This window comes from Amblyraja radiata, chromosome 2, assembly GCF_010909765.2.
Source record: "Amblyraja radiata isolate CabotCenter1 chromosome 2, sAmbRad1.1.pri, whole genome shotgun sequence".
NCBI lineage: Eukaryota > Metazoa > Chordata > Chondrichthyes > Rajiformes > Rajidae > Amblyraja > Amblyraja radiata.
In genome coordinates, this window is record NC_045957.1 from 54330818 (window position 1) to 54349193 (window position 18376).

Genomic DNA, 18376 nt, shown 5'->3' on the forward strand with positions numbered 1-18376 from the left:
GCATCTGAATCAGTTTCCATCTGATTACACTCCTTGAGGATGTTCATCTACGTGTTCAATTAATAAAACAACGAGATTAGGGACATTTCTGTTCAACCTGTCAAAGGAATTGGGGGGGGGGGGGTTAAAAATAGTTAGTGAGGTAACCAAACATAATAGTTGAGTGGCAAATGACAATAGTGCTACCTTCCCAATATTTAACTGAAGGAAATAATGGGTTATCGGGGCTGTATGTTGTGACAGACAGCCTGACACCTTGCATGTCATTTTAATTTTACACTAATCCCATCCCCCTACATATTCCAGATTAATAAATTAAGGTTTTGTCAACTAATTACAAATCAGGCTAATTATAAATCAATAACATTAGCCAACTTTGAAACATGAAATGCTAAGCATTGGGATCCAGACATCACGGACAACTGGCCTCAGTTCCCTGTTCACATCTGGCAGTGTTCTCCGTCTGAACCAGGGGCCGCGGGGTTGAAAGTGGGGAGGCTGAGCGATCACTGATCATTGGCCTTGGGGGTACCCGGTGAGGGAGTGGAGCAACCGAGTGGGGAGAAGGTGTGGAAGTGGTGTATCTCCCCCTCCCAGGGTAGGGACTTTTTGAAATTTGATGTTTTAAAATCATGTTTTAGTGCATTGTAGAAGTATGATTTCAATGATTTTTGTATGAAGTATTTTTAAAAGGTAACTTTTTAAGGGGTAACTTTTTCCACCCAAAGGGTGGTGGATGTATGGAACAAGCTGCCAGAGGATGTAGTTGAGGCAGGGACCATCCCAACAATTAAGAAAAAGTTAGACTGATACATGGATAGGACAGGTTTGGCGGTATGGACCAAAAGCAGGTAGCGTAGCTGGGACATGTTGGCGGGTGTTGCACTGAAGGGCCTGTTTTCACACTGTATCACTCTATGACTACATTATACCTCCACCATGCATGAATGCTTCAAAATCAAGTGATCGAGTTTCATTGCCATATACTCAAGCATAGAAACATAGAAAATAGGTGCATGAATAGGCCATTCGGCCCTTCGAGCCAGCACTGCCATTCAATATGATCATGGCTATTTATTTAAAATCAGTACCTCTTTCCTATTTTTTTCCCCATATCCCTTGATGTCGTTAGCCCCAAGAACTAAATGGAAGTAAGTACCAAGCACTGGGTAGAAACGGTGGAAGTTAGTGAACTGACTTTGGTGCCTTCCCACCAGTGGGAAACTTTGATTCTGCTGTGTGGGGATGTTTTATGTTAAATTCTATCGTGTTGTGTCCTTTAATTTTTATTGTATGGCTGTATGGGAATTTCATTTCACTGTGCCATCTGGCACATGTGACGAATACATGTATGTTGTATCTTGTAAATATAACTCTCTCTTGAAAACATCCAGTGAATTGGCCTGCACTGCCCTCTGTGGCAGAGAATTCCACAGATTCACAACTCTCTGCGTGAAGAAAGTTTGTTCTCATCTCAGTCCTAACTGGCCCCCCCCTTTATTCTTAAACTGTGACCCATGGTTCTGAACTCCCCCAACATCGGGAACATTTTTCCTGCAGTTACATTAAGTGAAAATCTAGCAGGCAAGCAGGATGCTTTCACCAACCACCCCCATTTGAAGTTCACTATCTTCCACCGTTTCTACCCAGTGCTTGGTACTTACTTCCAGCAGCCACTGGTTGTCCTCCACGATGCACCATGCCGCAGCCTGATCCATGCCGGTCACCTGGGCGAATTTGGCACAGAAACTCTCACGGCAGCGGCGCAACGCTTCCGACGCCTCCGTCTCCCTGGGACTCTTGCACTGAGGCTGCTCCATGGCCGGAACTGCAGTTAGCGACTCGCCAGCCCGGCAAACACTCGCCAGCTCCGCTCCCCGTCCGCATCTGTACCCACCGCTGCTTCTGCTTCCAACACCCATGGCCCATGCAGTTGATATGAGTTTTGAAATTCTCGTTGATCACAGAATTTCTCACGACAGAGCATGAGAAATTTGTGATCAGCGTGAGAATTTGGTGAAATGCGTGATTCTCACTCTCAATGCATGATAGTTGGCAGCCCTGCCTCTCTCTCCCCTCTCTCTCTCCTGTCTCTCTCTCCCGTCTCTCTCTCCCGTCTCTCTCTCCCCTCTCTCTCTCTCTCTCCCTCTCTCTTTCTCTCCCCCTCTCTCCCTCCACCTCTCTCTCACTCCCACACTCTCTCCTCTCTGTCCCCCTCTCTCTCCCCCCTCTCTTCCACTCTCTCCTCTCACCCCCCCGCTCTCTTTCCTATCCCCCTCTCTCTCCTCTCTCTCTCCCTCTGCCTCTCCCTCTCTCTCCTCTCACCCCATCTCTCTCCCCTGTCCCCCCACTCCCTCTCTCTTCTCCAACCCTCTCCCTTTCCTCTCTTCCCCTCCTCTATCCTCCCCCCCCTCTCTCCCCCTCTCTCTCTCTTCCCCCTCTCTCTCTCTTCCCCCTCTCTCCTTCCCACCTCACTCTCCTGTCTCTCACTCCCTCTCTCCTCTCTCTCTCCCTCCCTTCCCTCTCCCCCTCTCTCTCCCTCTCTCTCTTCACCTCTTTCCCCTAACTCTCTCTCCCCTCTCTTTCCCCTAACTCTCTCCCCTCTCTCCCTCCCCCCTCTCTCTCTTCTCTCTCCCTCTCCCTCTCACTCCCCCTCTCTCTCCTCTATCTCCCCCTTCCCCCTCTCCCTCTTTCTCTCTCTCTCTGTTTCTCCCTCCCTCTCTATCTCGCTCTCTCTCTCCCGCTCTCGCTCTCTTTCCACACATTCTCTCCCCCCCTCTCCCCCCTCTCTCTTTCTTCTCTGCCTCTATCTCTTTCTCTTTGCCCCCCTCTCGCTCTCTCTTACCCCCATTTCTCTCTTTCCCCCTCTCGGTGTTCCCCCTCTCTCTTTTACCACCCCTCTCTCTCCCCCTCATTCTCCCCTTCTCTCCTACAATCTCTCCTCCCTCTCCACCCCCTCTCTCTCTCTCTCCCTCTCCCTCTCCCTCCTCTCTCTCCTTATTCTCCCCCTCTCTCTCCACTCACCCCCTTTCTCTCTCCCCCCTGTCTCCTTCCCCTCTCTCTCTCCCCCTTCGTCACAGAGACTCTCACGGCAGCGGCGCAATGCTTCGGACGCCTCCGACGGCTCGGGACTCTTGCACTGAGGCTGCTCCACGGCCGGAGCTGCAGCGAGCGACTCGCCAGCCCCGCAAACACTCGCCAGCCCCGGCCCCCCCGGAATTGTCCCCGCCACTCCATCCCTCCCTCAGCCCTGGCTCTCCAACACCTGTGGCCCATGCAGTTTTGTTGATCACAGAATTGTGATCAGCGTGAGAGCGTGAGAATTTGTCGAAATGCATGATTCTCACGCTCAAAGCATGAGAGTTGGCAGCCCTGCTATTACTGAAGTCTGTGAGGATGAATTTCATTTGCTTAAACAGTCCTAATGCAGGGGTCAACTGTATTTGAATGGAATGTAACCTCAGACGTGGTACAAACGGAAACTAGAGGGCTTAGTGAGAGCAGAAAGAGTTGGCACACAGGTACTGCAAGTAATTAAGGCTCATGGAATATAGGCCTTGATTGCTAGGAGTATGGAATATAACAGTAGGGATTTTTTGATGCAGCTTTACAAGGATCTCATGAAATGATGTCTGGGGCACCGTGCACATTTTTGCTCCTCATATTTGGTAACGCATGCATTTGCAATGAAGTCAATGCGGAAAAGATTCACAAGATTTTGTTTTGTGCCAGTAAATAACCTTGCTTTTTATCACTTTGTGTTCCAACTGCCATGTTGACATACAATCATTCATTTTGTGTCCATTTGTGTCCATAGTCTATATTTGAGGTGCAGTGACACAGTGGTAGAGTTGCTGCCTTACAGCATTAAAGACCCGGGTTCGATCCTAACTAAGGGTGCTGTCCATGTGGAGTTTGTATGTTCTCCCTGTGACTGTGTGGATTTAGTCCAGGTGCTCTGGTTTCCTCCCACATTCCAAAGATGGGCAGGTTTATAGGTTAATTGGCTTCTGTAAATTCTCCCTCATTTGCAAGATAGAATTAGTGTACGGGTGATTGTGGTCAGCGTGGACTCGGTGGGTCGAGGGCCTGCTTCCAGGGGGGAGGGGGGGGGGTGAGTGGGCTCCGAAATGCGGAGAGACAGAAGCAGCTTCTGAGTCTCTGGGAACCGGCAGCTGGGTGAGCGCGCAGGGGATGGGAGGGGCGGGTCTTCACGAGCTGCACCGGCAGTGAGGAGAAAACGTCTTCAGCACGCGGGCAACGCTGACATCGCGATGTGCAGAACAAAGATCCTGGAGCTGAGCTGTAGGGTCTTTGCTGCAGAACGTTCTCGATATTTCTGCGCCTTTTGAAGAACAGCAGCTGCATTAATCCACAGCGTCGGGGGGTAGGTGGGCCTGGATTGGTGGGCATGTGGGCATTGTGATGTCAGCAGCTGGCAAGTGGCCATTATCCTTGAAAAAGTAAGTTTTGTGAACAACTTTATTCAAACTCTGGGGAAATAATTGACCGAATTTAGAGATGTGGATTTATGGAATCATACCTTAAATCCCTACCGAAATTGTACAAATCTCCGCCTTTTTGCCTCTGGCATACAACTTTTTCTTCTTATCAAGTCCACATACAAGATTAGAAGTTGTTCAGCCAGAGCTGAACACACTTCTCGGCATCTGCACAATGGTGTCTGTCTTGAGCTTCTTGTGCGTGGTGGTGGAAAGATTGGTGGAAAGGACCGTGACATGAACGTTCATTCCTTGACCCGTGTATTCAACTCAAAAATTGGATTTGCAGACAGTGAAGAAGGTTGACAAATACAGCAAAACATAGAACAATTATGGCTATGGGGAGGTAAATTGCAGATGGAATTTAATGTGCTCAAATGTCAAATGTTGCACTTTGGAAGATCAAAAGTGTACAGTTAATTGCAAGACCCTCAACAGCATCGATGTACAGAGGGATCCTAGAGTCCAGGTCAAAAGCTCCCTGAAGTAGTAACATAAGTAGATAGAACACAAGTAGGTTTAAATGAGATGTGCAGGGCTTTTAACCATTTTTTTTACAGAGATGGTGGTAGATGCCTGGAATGAACTGTTAGGGGTTGTGATGGAACTGGCATTTAGGAGGCTTTTGGATAAGTACATGAATAGGCAAGGCTGGCAGGGAATATATATTCACATGCTGGCAGAATTGATTAATTTGGCCCGTTCCTGTGATGTACTATTTTATAGTTAAAATACTGTATGTGACTGTTTAGCACGCAACAAAAATCCTTTCTCTGTACCTCGGTATGTGTGACAATAAATTAAACTAAACGTTCTAAGTAAAATACATTTAAACTGGAATATGCTTTTGTATCTCTTCCTATGACTCTGATTTGAATTATTATGGGCGGCACAGTGGCGCAGCGGTAGAGTTGCTGCCTTATAGCGTTTGCAGCACCAGAGGCCTGGGTTCGATCCCGACTATGGGTGCTGTCTGATCGGAGTTTGTACGTTCTCCCCGTGACCACGTGGGTTTTCACCGAGATCTTCGGTTTCCTCCCACACTCCAAAAGCGTACAAGTTTGCAGGTATCATTTTCTCCACATGCACTCTATCCAGGCCATTCACTATTCGATAAAAGAATATGAGTTGGAAGGTTTGGACAGGGAATCCTATCCATATTTATAATCAATTTATCAATTCATAAAAGAAGACTTAATATAGCCTCAGCAACAGGTCCATTAGATTAAAATCAACAGGAGATTAATAAATAGAAACCACTATAAAATGTAGACTGAAACAACCAAGAAGGAGTTGCCAACTTTATAAGAAGTTTTGACATCGCTGGAAGTATGTCTAATGTGACAGAGGAGTGAGTCTTCAGGGCTCCATTATGAATAACACAAAACAAATTATTTGAAATTGAAATATCCTTAATCAGTTTATTTAATTTAGTCATCAAATAATTTAAATTTGAGTAAAGAATGCTTCACTGGCACTCGAAAAATAGTGAGGTAATGAAGCGCCTACTCACTCTCCACTTGTGGGCATTTGTGGATAATAATCTCCAACGTAAGGATGGATTGGGAAACTGTGTATGGATGTAGAGAAATCAATCCAAGTCAGTCCAACCACTCTACATAGCCATTATTCTCTAATTCAGGCAACATTTGGGTTAAAATCTTCTGCACTCTCTCCAAAGCCTCCACTTCCTTCTCGTAATTGGGCAACCAGATCTGCACAAATTACTCCGGGTATGACATCATCACATTTTTATAAAGCTACATGACATCCTGGCACTTATACGCAATCATGACATGAAGGCAAGCACACCGTCTGTCTTCTTTACCACTCTATCTATTTATGTCGCTATTTTTAAGGAGCTATAGACTTGGACCCCAAGATCCCTTTGTACATCAATGCTGTTAAGGATCTTGTCATTAACTACATACTTTCCTCGTGCATTTCACCTCAAAAAGTGCAACACCGCAAATTAAACTTCATCTACCCATACCTGTCACTGCGCTTTATCCTGCATATTCTTTGACAGCCTTCCTCACTCTTCAACTCCACCACTTTTGGTCTGATATGCAAACTTACAACCAAATGATCTACATTCACGTCCTAGGTAGACAGAAATGCTGGAGAAACTCGAGACCCGAAACATCGCCTATTCCTTCGCTCCTCACCGGCTGAGTTTCTCCAACATTTTTGTCTACCTTCGATTTTTACAACATCTGCAGTTCTTTCTTATACATTCACGTCCTAGTCGTTTATATGTATCACAAACAACCAAGGTCCCAGAATAGATCCCTGCGGAACATTACTGGTTACAGACCTCCAGCACCCTTCCACCACAACCCTCCATTTTCTATGTCAGCCAGCTCTGAACCTAAACTACTGTTGATCCCTGGCATCTTATTGTTCTGAAACAGCCTACGTTGAAGGAGTTTTATAATGCCTTAGCAAAATTCAAGTGGACATCATCTACTGCCTTGCCTTCATCAATCACCTTCATCACCTCCTCATAAAACCCAATCTAGTCAGTAAGTCAAGACCTGCTGTGTATAAAACCATGCTGACTGTCCCTAACTAAACCAGCCTCTTTCAAATACACATAAATCCTATCCCAAGAATGCTCCCTACTACAGATGTTGGACTCATCGCATTGGAATTTCCTGAATTATATCTACTTCAATTCTTAAACAAAAGAACAACATTGGCTACTCTCCTGTTCTCCAGGACCTCAGCTGTGGCTCTCCCCCTTGCTTCTCTCAATAACCTGGGATAGATCCTATCAGGCCAGTGGGATTTATCAATCTTAATGCTTTTCAAGAGCCCCAGTATCACCTCTTTTCTTGATGGTATACTGCCCTAGCATATTGGTATTGCACAAGTTGATAATTTATTTCCCACGTACTACTCCTTGGTTAATACAAATGCAAAGTATTAATTTAGTATCTCACCTGCAAGCTCTGACTACAAATTTAAATCCCCTCCTTTATCCATAAGTGGTCCTATCTTCTCAGTAGTTGTCTTCTTGTTCATAATGATGTATAAAAAGCCTTGGGAGATAAAGACATTGCAAGGCCTCCCTTGGTTCTTCCAATCACCTGCTTGAATGCTTTCCTACTTGCTTCATATTCCTCAAAGGCCCTGTCTGATTTCATCTTCCTAAATCTTACATACACTTAATTTTTCCTTTTGACCAATGTTTGGGAATGTCACGGGCAGGAGGCCATGAATGATACCTTCAAGAATATAACTTGTATGAGCTTCCAAGCACAAACCCCAATGTGAATTTGGAAGGGGAAGTTCTTTTTTTTATTTGAGGAAATGAGAACACTTCTTTGAGGAAGTGTGTCAGGGGATAAACCTTCTGAAACAGTTCATTCCATCTTTCAAGCAACCTTTGACTGAGACTCAGGTACTGACCACTGCCAAGCTAAAATAAAACATAGGATCCAGAGGAGAATAGTAGACTGCCTTGAAGGGAGATTGAATGATAAGCACACCATGGACTAACTGGTTAGCTATTCAGATCTTTATCATTGCCTCTTCTGAGGGAGGCAATTCCCGAGTTTAATTCCAACCACCAAACGTTTGCAGAGTTTTTATTCCTGACTCTGTGGATAGATATCATTCTTCACTACTACCTCTTAGATTATTACCCCAATCTTGTAAAATTGTTACCACATAACTTCCCATTCCAGTTCTTATTTTAGCCAAGACTTTAAATTGTTCCTTTCACAAGCAGCTGTCATTTATCATTTCTAAACTCCCTTTCTTCTCCACTGTCTGTCAACAACTTGTCACCGGTTTCATGTCACTCTTTCCCCTAACTCTCCACTTCAGTTCCAGTCATCCAATCTCCCTTTCTCTCATAACACTAAACAATCTCAAAATCACCATCCTTTCATATTCATCATATTCCCATATTTCATTTCCACACGGAAGGCGGCTGGAGTGACTCACGGAGTAATCCTATTCTCCCACTCATTGTCTCTATATTCCCATCAGCTCTTCCCTCATCCCATCCCTCCCCCCCCCCCCCCCCCCCCCCCCCCCCTCCCCCACCTTGCCACTTCTACCATCCGCACAATCTAGGGGCAATTTAAAATAGCTAATTAACCACCCTATCCCTTGTCTCTGGGCTGTGGGAGCAAAGCGGAACACCCTGGGGAAGTACAAGCAGTCAGAGGAAGGAAATGCAAATAGACGACACAGGAGGTCAGATTTGAACCCAGGTCATCGGAACTATAAGGTGCCAGCTTAACTAGCTTTGAAACTGTGCTGCTCTCTGCTCTCTTTCTAATCCTTGGCTCAGCTCCATGGACTCACCTTGCTGAAATCCAGGCTAACAGCATCCACTGCCTCATCCTCACGACCTGATCCTTAGGAGGACTGGGAATATATCAGAGAATACATTTATTCTGGCCTGTGATGCCAAAATCTAAAGGAGACAAGTCCAATTGTATCCATTACAACCCACTGTACATAAGAATGTGAGGGGTTTGGAGAGGGTCCAGAAGAAATGTATTAATTCAGATCAAAGAATGGAGGACATATTATTGCAAAGTCCAGAGAAGCTGGATTGATCTCCTTAAGGTACAGAAGATTGTAAAGCAATGTGAAATGGTGTTCAAAATAACTAAGGTCTAGACACAGTGGAGGAAGATTGTTTCTATTGGTGGAAGGGTCATTAACCTGACAAAGATTTAAGACAATTGTAAAAAGTGCCAAAGGTGACATAAGGATTTTTTTTTAAACGCAGCAAATGTTTAGCATCTGGAATGTATTACACGACAGGGGGTTGGAAGCAGGTTCAATCAGATCTTATAGAGGAAACACGATTAGTAAAATAAATTGTTGGGCTCCAGGGAAAAAGGTAGGAAAATGGGACTAGCTGCGTTGTTCTTACAATGAGCTGGCACATATTCAGTGGGACTTGAATGCTTTTCATTCCATGCTTCTAACATTGAATGAGGAACATCTCTGGTCAACATGGTGATGAAACAGTCGATAGGTCAGGTCAGTGTTCACTGTCTCCCACATCAGGCTTCCTAATGTGAATGCATCAAACAGAATGCCTTGGTGAAAGGCATGAAATCCTTGGCCCAGATTCAGTAAGCCTTTTTCAGATTTTAGATTACCAAGAGTGTCTACGCATCTGTGTTCCAAATGTACTCAAATCACACGCTTTTCATTAAATCTCTGCAGGTGCCAATGGATTTCATAAATCAGTAAAAAAGTAGGACTGTGAAATATAAACAAATAGCACAACAACAATTTTGCAAAGTGTCTTGTAAGTATGGAAATTCAAAACGTAACATCAAAATGATTTATGTTTATTCCAGAAAAAATAAATATACAGTTGTGTACAAAATCAATGGATGTCTGATACAAGTGAGGTTATAATTCATGATTGGATATGAAAATGGAAGAAAATGCAGTTTTCTATATCAATGCAACATTATTTTATACAGCAATATATTTTGCTGTGCACTCCAGCACATTCAGCAATGGTATTTTGCCAGAGAGGCTTTGTTTTTGCCATATCACTTGCTTTCCTTTAACTGACAGAAGCAGGCTTTGGCTGAGTTAAGATAGATCAGAAATAAAATTGTGGACCCAGCAGGCAGACTTGCAATGGTTGCATTTTAAGTATGGTATCCGTTTACAGGTGACCCCCCCCCCCCCCCCTCCAGACTTTGGAGAGTGCAAAAGCATGCTCACTCGCAAAATGTTTGTCTTTTGGAAAACAAAATCAATAAAAGTGCAAATATAAAAGCATGTAATGTTTTTGACCATAACACTCATAATGCATAGCAACAGGCTGTAGTATGGTTTTGATTTAAGATATTTTGGAAAAGAAGATTTTAATAGAATCTATTCTGTGCTCCACATTAAGTAACTTACATTATAATCACAATGTGGCAAACTTCAAAAGGAGTCTATAAAACTAGAGATTCTTGAAAATATGTTGAATGTCCATCAACATCAGCAAAGGGAACAGACACGTTAATGTTCTTGTTGGATACCATTCCTTGCAGCTGTTTATTTTTAATATAGAAATTAAGTTAGATAATGTTTCTTCTCTTTCCTTCTCCCACTTTCTAACCAGCACCACCAGCACCACATCACACTGTTCATTGTGAATGATTTCTCCTAAATGAAACAATGAACTCAAAATATTCTATGCCTGATTTGATGTTATTTGCTGCAACATAAAATCCATTTGTGCCATGGGATATTGTATTTAATGCAGAACAAAGATAATTTAGTTTTGCAGACTCATGCATGTACTTTAGCCCCAGAACAACTTACTACTTCCTCAGCACTTAAAGACCCAACAGCTACCTGGTGCTATATTTTAAGTACAAACCAGGTTACCAATAGTTGACAAAAATCAAACAGTTGACCAACAGGATATTTTCTTACATGCCAGTGAATTAGATTTTAATCACTCACTCTAAAAGCATTGTTGTGTTTTGGTTATACACTTACAGCTCAAATAAACCAATCAAAGCGCATAATTCAATATTGAACATGAACCTTCTCAATAGATCACTGCTGCCAAACTGATCCAACAGTATAAATATTAGCCATTCACATAAATTGTGGAAAGTCAGTTTTAGGTAAGTGATATCAGTGGCCAAGGGGACAGAATGTATTGTCTGCAGATGATGCAAATGGGCATTAAATCACAACTTAGCTCAAATGAATTAACACTGATTTTGAGTTTCAAATCCTGGATTAAACCACCACTCCATACCCGACCAAGGAAAGGACCTAAGGAACCCCTTTCCCAGGTTCTAAACTTACATCTTTCTATCCCGCCACCTTCCCATCCTTTATCAGCTTGTCTTGTGTATGAGACCCACCACTTGAAATATGAGATACACAAGGAACTGCAGGTGATGGAATCTTGCATAGAACAGAAATTACTGGAGTAACCCAGCGGCTCAGATCGCATCTCTGGAGCACATAGATAGGCAATGTTTCTGGTCGTGACTCTTCTTCAGACCAATTGTAGAAGCAGGAAATAAGCTGTAAATCTGACTATGCTCCGACTAAAATGCTGACCACACAATTCCCTTTTCTGGTCATATCTTTGATGGTTAACTTCATTTATCTAGGCCGCCATTACCTTTCCTTTTAATCTTTCCAACATGGCAACTCTGTGGCCATACCCTAATGTTCTGTTTGTCCATATGTTTGTTGTCCTGCATTAGTTTCTGGTCTGTAAATCCCTCAATTTTAATATTTTCAACCTTACTTTCAAATCCTTTCTTCGCCTCAATCTTAACTATCTCTGTAACCTCTCCCAGTCCTGCAATCACCAAGGATCTCTGTACATCTCTAATCTTAACCTCTTGCACACTCCTTATTTTCATTACCCCACTCTCCAGTGTTCCGCCCTCTACAACACAATGACTTGCCCATCTCAATTCCTGTGTTACGAGTGGTCCCGTGCGATGATGATCTGACTTACAGATAGCTACAGTGATTACTACATTCATCTCACATGTGATTGTAACAAAAAAAGTTTGTGATTAGTGAACAGGGTTCCAATAAGTTATTTACCTTGTGCCGGCCTCTGATGCGAAAATGCAAGCATTTCAATTGCTTACTCCCAAATCCTACAAAATATGCTTCCATGTTTTATTTTGGGACAGCTATGAAAGTTGTAGCTTTCTCCGCAAAAGCTCAAATCTTAGCTGACATCGATGAAAACAGGAACAGCATGACCCAGGAGGTCATTGGGTATATGATTGACATCAAGCTAACATCAGCCACGCTAAGGTAAATCACAGCAAGAAATGCCCAGGGCAATTACTTAGTGGTTGCTAATCAACCAGAAATTGATTGCTAACATGACCTATATGATCAGAATGACTGTTCTGCACATTTCCGTGTAAAAAAAAAATTGTGATCAAATACACCTAGGACCTAAATATTGGTGTCAAAATGTGATTGATACCATGTTGCATGAAGCACCTCTGAGCTCTTTACTGGCTTCCTTTATGGATGCAAGTTGCTGCATTGCATACTTGTGATATTCAACCTTCAGCCAACATTGCACGTTCTCAATCTCTCATGAATAAACCCCTGCCAGCTACTGTCAGGCCCCGGCTATATGTGAATATATTAATTGGGGTAAATCCAGAAACTAACCACTGATATTGCATCTGGACGCAAACTCCACGTACCCTTAATGATGCTCAGAAATTGGTCTTAAAGTAAGTCAAATGTAAAGCTGCCTGCTGCAGTCAGATAACAGTTAAGGTCCACCGGCATGAATTCCTTCAGCGTTTACATTTACTCTGGTTCAGGTAACATATTGAAAAGGACATTACCTCGAGCAGTATTGCTCAGTAGTAGTAACAATGAAACAATGAGTGACTGTGCTTCGTTTTTAATAGCCTAATGTCTACTAAATGAAATGCTGCTGACAAATTGGTTTCTAGTGGAAGTGGAAGATTGGACTGATTTTCACTGTTAAATACCAGCACAGGCGCACATGGACATGCAAATGATAAACCTCACGGTGCATGCACTCTATCACACAAAGGTGGGAGAGTGATGATTATTTGTGGAGCAGGTCTAATCAATCAAATTTTGAGCACAGGGCCAGAGAAAAATCAAATGCACTGCCCTCTATACAAGAAGTTAACAGTACATTATTTGCCTTTTACCTAATGGCGCAGTGAATGAGAATAAACCCAACATAGTGTGAAATGCTGCATGGCTTGAAAACAAACAGCAGGCAGCACAAGGTCAAGGTTAGCAGTTTATACTCTTGTTAATGAGTTAAAGTTTACAGGAAGTCTTATTATTAAACAGCGTCCCTACCACTATTCCAGTGATGGAGCACTCTTTTAAGCTCCATCAACAGGTTTAAGGTCTTGATTGTCTTCCAGATTTCTATTGCTACACTCAGCACAGCCTTGCACATGGATGTTATGTGCTGAACCTAGAGCACAGATCACAGAGCAAGACTCCAGTTTTCCAAGTCAAATGCCTCACACAGCGGAGACCATCTGCGAACTTTGACCGATGATTTACTCACTCTGTGTTTCCATTATTTTAATCTTTCAAAACAGCAGTTCACATCTACTAAAAATAACATTTGCACAGCAGAACGTTCCGATCTATTCCAGTGTTCCATAAAATCCTGCCATTTGTTTTACACTATTACAAACAGTGAAATTTAAAGTTCCATTTGAATGCTTCCCGTTGCTACCTTTTATTTCCATTTGTACAGATGATAAATGGATTATGCTGCATACTTTACCACACTATGGACAAGGTTACAATATTTCAGCTGAATAAACATCATTTTTGATGGATGACCAAGAAGAGGATGGTTGCCAGCTATGTAATGCAGTGGGCAAATGTGAATAGTGATGTGATGACATTCAATATCTCTGACTGCACCTTCTATTAATTAGTCTTACTTTTCACAGTAGTATTAAATATATCATAATAATAATGCACTGTAGAAGTTCACTATAAAGAGTTAAGTCTCATGCAGTTCATATGTTTTCCAACCTGCAAAATGGCAGTATTTTATCAGGGTATGCAGAGAAATTTAGCAACCAAATCTACAGGATATTTTTCCACTAAAGGAACAAATAGAGACAGACTTTAAACAAATTGGCAATTCTATGAACAAGAGACAGAAAGAGATTAGAAACAATTAACACATCATTAAAAAAAGAAACCAAACATTATTCGGACAGACATTGGCAGACTTAAAATACAACCCTCTTAAAGACATAGTCAGGGTAACAACTGAGCCAGCTTGGAAAAGAGTCAGTAAATGTGCTTAAAATGTCAAATGTGCCCACACACAGAATCGTTAAAGCAAATATATCTGAGCCATCAAGCCAGGCATAATCTTCCCCAGCCTCCCAAACAGCCTGCTCCCAATTATTAGGTTTGATGCCTCTTTCAACATCTACTCACCATTTAAGAAGTGAAATACTTAACCTAATCTCTCCAGTACAATCCAAGACTTGGATGGTAATGGCAAGTGAAATTGTACTAAGGGAATAATGATATGGGGCAGATCAAACTGCAGCGACAAGTAAGACAAATCATCTCTGGTACCAATTATAACAAATGCAAAAGGGCCAGTTAGCCTGCTGATACTCTAGCACAATCTTTGTCACAAGATACAAGTGCTAAATCAATAAACGGTCTAGTGAAGCAAATCACAGAAAATGTTAAAATATGGTACAAAAAAATGTGGTATCAGAATATTGGAAGACTGTCAATGCCCAAGTATACTATAAAATAATACATATTAAACTCTCCCATTGTTTGTTTTTTTGTGCCCCATGTTGTGGTATTTTTGAAACGGTAATATGCGAGAACTGCCTGGAAATTCATTAGCTAAAAGTAACTTTAGATAGTTTGGGATCTCGAAGGTAAAGTCTCAGCTTGCCTCAAAGGGGCAAGTGTTGAGACTAATGCACTTTAACTGTTGTGTTAATGATCTGAATGTAGATGTTGGTTGCATCCTTAGAAAATCTGTACATATTAGGAACTTTGCAAAAGTTAGGTCTGTAGTCCATGCATGATGATTTCAAGTACCAGTCACTGATTACCAACACACCAAGACCTGCTAGAAATCGATTCAAGCATATCTTGATGTGTTGGGCAATATGTGACGAGTGCTTGCCATTCAGTTTGAAGAAGTGCCATGTCACAAATATAGGAATGGTGTGCATTCATGAGGAGCATTAACGTGAATGGAGAAGAGGTCAGTTACTTTGCAATTGTACGGATAAATCTCATAAGTTTCATGAGTTCCATCTTGGCCAGAATAACTAAATTGCTGGTTTGCATTGATAAGACAATTGTTAAGACAGAGTGGACTATTTTGTCCTTGTTCATGACTTTAGTTGGTTTAAATGGAACATTTTATTTAGTTGTGATCTTCTCAAATATTGCATGATACTGATCCACTCACTGCAGATGCCTGGTAGATCTCTACTGAGCTATGTGGTCTGGCCCAAGGTGGCCTTGTTTAAACAAAAAGCTTATCTATGGAAGGAACTGCAGATGCTGGAAAATCGAAGGTACACAAAAATGCTGGAGAAACTCAGCGGGTGCAGCGGGTGCAGCAGCATCTATGGAGCGAAGGAAATAGGCAACGTTTCGGGCCGAAACCCTTCTTCAGACTATGTGTTGTCACCTCTGGTCAGTGAAAAGGCAAGCAGCAAGAGTCAATATAATAATCTGAAGACACAGTTTCAGGAAACAAACAAGCACACCAATTTAAAAGCCAGGCAATTAGCTTTCTGAATGTGCATGAGACATTTATAATTGGAAACATTTAAAGGATGGAAGAAACAAATGCATTTACTAACAAAAATAAGACTATGAAAAAACAGTACATTTACATATCCAATAAAGTCTTATGTTATTGACAAAGTAGAAATCTGACCCATTATAGATCAAAGGTTTGCTCCATTATGTCCCCTGTAACCCGGAGCATTGAAAATCAAAAAATGAACAGCCCTTAACGTAAACTTATACTGAATCCATGTTGGAATTCATGTAGACAATGGTCTAAAATAATTAACCAGTTGGTTAGCTTGACTTTGTATTGATTTTAATTGAAAAGGAAATTGGATGTGTCATAGAAGTTCATTGGACTTAAAATTTAAATGACCAACAATATTTTATAAAATTCTTAGTTTTTAAAGTGGCTCTGTCTTCATAAAAATATGCTTGGTGGCTATATTTTTTATTTGAATAGGTAGAGTGAGAAAAAGGAACCTGTCATTATATTATTAATATCAATTTACATTCAACCCATCGATGTGTGTCAGTGATTCATATGTTCCATCGGCAAGGTTATGATAAAAGGGAACACATTTTCAGATGCTTGCATGTGCACAAGCATATGTTTTTTTTAATTAAAAACTTTAAATAAGAGAATAAAGGCGTCTTGAAATGCAAATTGCCTGTTAAGGAATCAAAGCTTACTTCAGTTTCAATTAATTCTGACCTATAAACTTTCACAGGGCAATCAAGAGTTAAAAGATCAAACTATTCAAATTAATGTGGCTTGATAGACACTAAAGGGTCGGAACTGCATACATTTCTGTATTACCGTGGCCCTGTGGTAGTGAAGTAACTTACAGCATGTCAAATTTTATAGACTGTATTCAGTTGCGAATGCAAAATAAAATAAGCAAGAAAACATTTGATTTTACTTAGCAACTTTCTAAAATATATGAAAAGAGTTCAAGCATTGTACATAACACGATCAGCTCTCAGATGGTTAATAGCATTTGCAATACAACAAACATAACAAGATCAATCATGTCATAAGGATCCATGCAGTAAATGTTTCTCAGACACTATCCAAAAGCAAGAATGATTATAACGTGGGCATTGACAGTTGGCTTAACAAGCCTGATCATTTCTTATTCTCCGCCACCCCTCTTTAAAACATTACTGGAAACCCCAATTCTGTTGAGACAGTCTTTGTACAGTACTGAAATGTATTCACCATCATTACGTACTGCATTTTAAATGACAAGCTCGAGCTCACATCGTCCCTTCCAAAATCCAGGCATTTAAATATTCTGACAAGACATATCAGCATCTTTCCTCATTCATGTATGTTTTCACCAAATAATTGCATATTAACACATTCTCAATGCTCAACAAGATCACAGTGCTTTTAAATCCAAAAGGCAAGTTACCACTTACCAATATACATGATGGCCTTCATTAATCATACTTTTCAAATCCCACAGTTTTATGTCTTCTCGCTAAGTCAAACAGAACCTGCCATATGAAACACCAGAGTTTAATTTTGCATTATCCTTTTGACAGTTCAGTCTCAGCATATTGCTTACATCCCATGCAGAATCCTTGTGTGATTAGTGCCTACTCTGTTAGCATACAGCGCTGCTCATACAGTACTTTGTGAAATCTGACTCCTCCTTATGCTGTTCTTGCTGTGCCTGTGACATCAGTGCTGAGAGAGCCTCACAGGTTCCTTCTCACAGATTAGCCCGTCCTATGAAGCTTGAAGCTGCTTTCATGATCAGATTAGAACCAAAAGCAGTTATTTTCTTCCAGGCCAGACATTTTTCAGATGGATTCGAAAAGACAGCATCATATTCTTCATTTTCTATTCACCTAATACAATATTAGGAAATTGTTCAATGAGTCACAAATGTTAAGAAATTGCACAACGGGCAATTCACCACCTAGTTTTAGCAAATAAACTGCGTTCTGTGCTGAAATCACCAGCCACACTGAACTATACTGGTGAGTTGCAGCTTTCTGTCTGCCAGTGATAAAACAAGTGTTGTAACCGCATACAATGGTGCACCACTGTTCTCTGGCATGCAGTAGCAGGAGGTAGGTTTCACTGCTACAGTTTCATGTGGCAATTGCAGAGCTTAGCTCGGACATCTGAATGCAAGGATGAGCATTCAGAGAGAGAGAGAGAGAGAGAGAGAGAGAGAGAGAGAGAGAGAGAGAGAGAGAGAGAGAGAGAGAGAGAGAGAGAGAGAGAAAGGAGTCTCTCAGAGCCTGAGATTCCGAAAGTGAGGTACTGTTCTTGTGCTCCTTCTAGTGGCCAGTTAAAGAACTTCTGAAGACTGAAAAGGGGATTAAATTAAGATAGTCCCGAAAAACAGGGGTGGCAATCTTATTTCAAATCCAGGCAAATGCACGGCAAGCCTCGGACAATGCTCACTACATCAGACCCCTATCATTTATCAACCAACCAACTCTTATAATCAGGTATCATTCATCTTCATTCATAATCTTCAACCCTCAGAGCCAGCTATTCAGCAGCATTGGCCAAACAGATTGCACAGGATTGACCAACTTACTTCAGTACCTCGTGCAAAGCA

General features: G+C 41.8%; 1 protein-coding gene across 3 annotated transcripts in view; it reads right to left on the reverse strand.

The window, feature by feature from the left end:
- The window catches only part of znf385d (zinc finger protein 385D), a 332806-nt gene extending 314825 nt beyond the window's left edge, over nt 1-17981 (reverse strand). For 2 of the 3 annotated variants that reach the window (XM_033046775.1, XM_033046745.1), the window contains exon 1: nt 17217-17980. In XM_033046775.1, the coding sequence (XP_032902666.1) occupies nt 17217-17238 (22 nt within the window). In that variant the 5' untranslated portion in view covers nt 17239-17980. Of the gene's footprint in view, nt 1-17216 lie in introns of all 3 variants that reach the window. The other variant, XM_033046766.1, reaches the window with a different exon arrangement.
- Nucleotides 17982-18376: the final 395 nt, after the last annotated feature.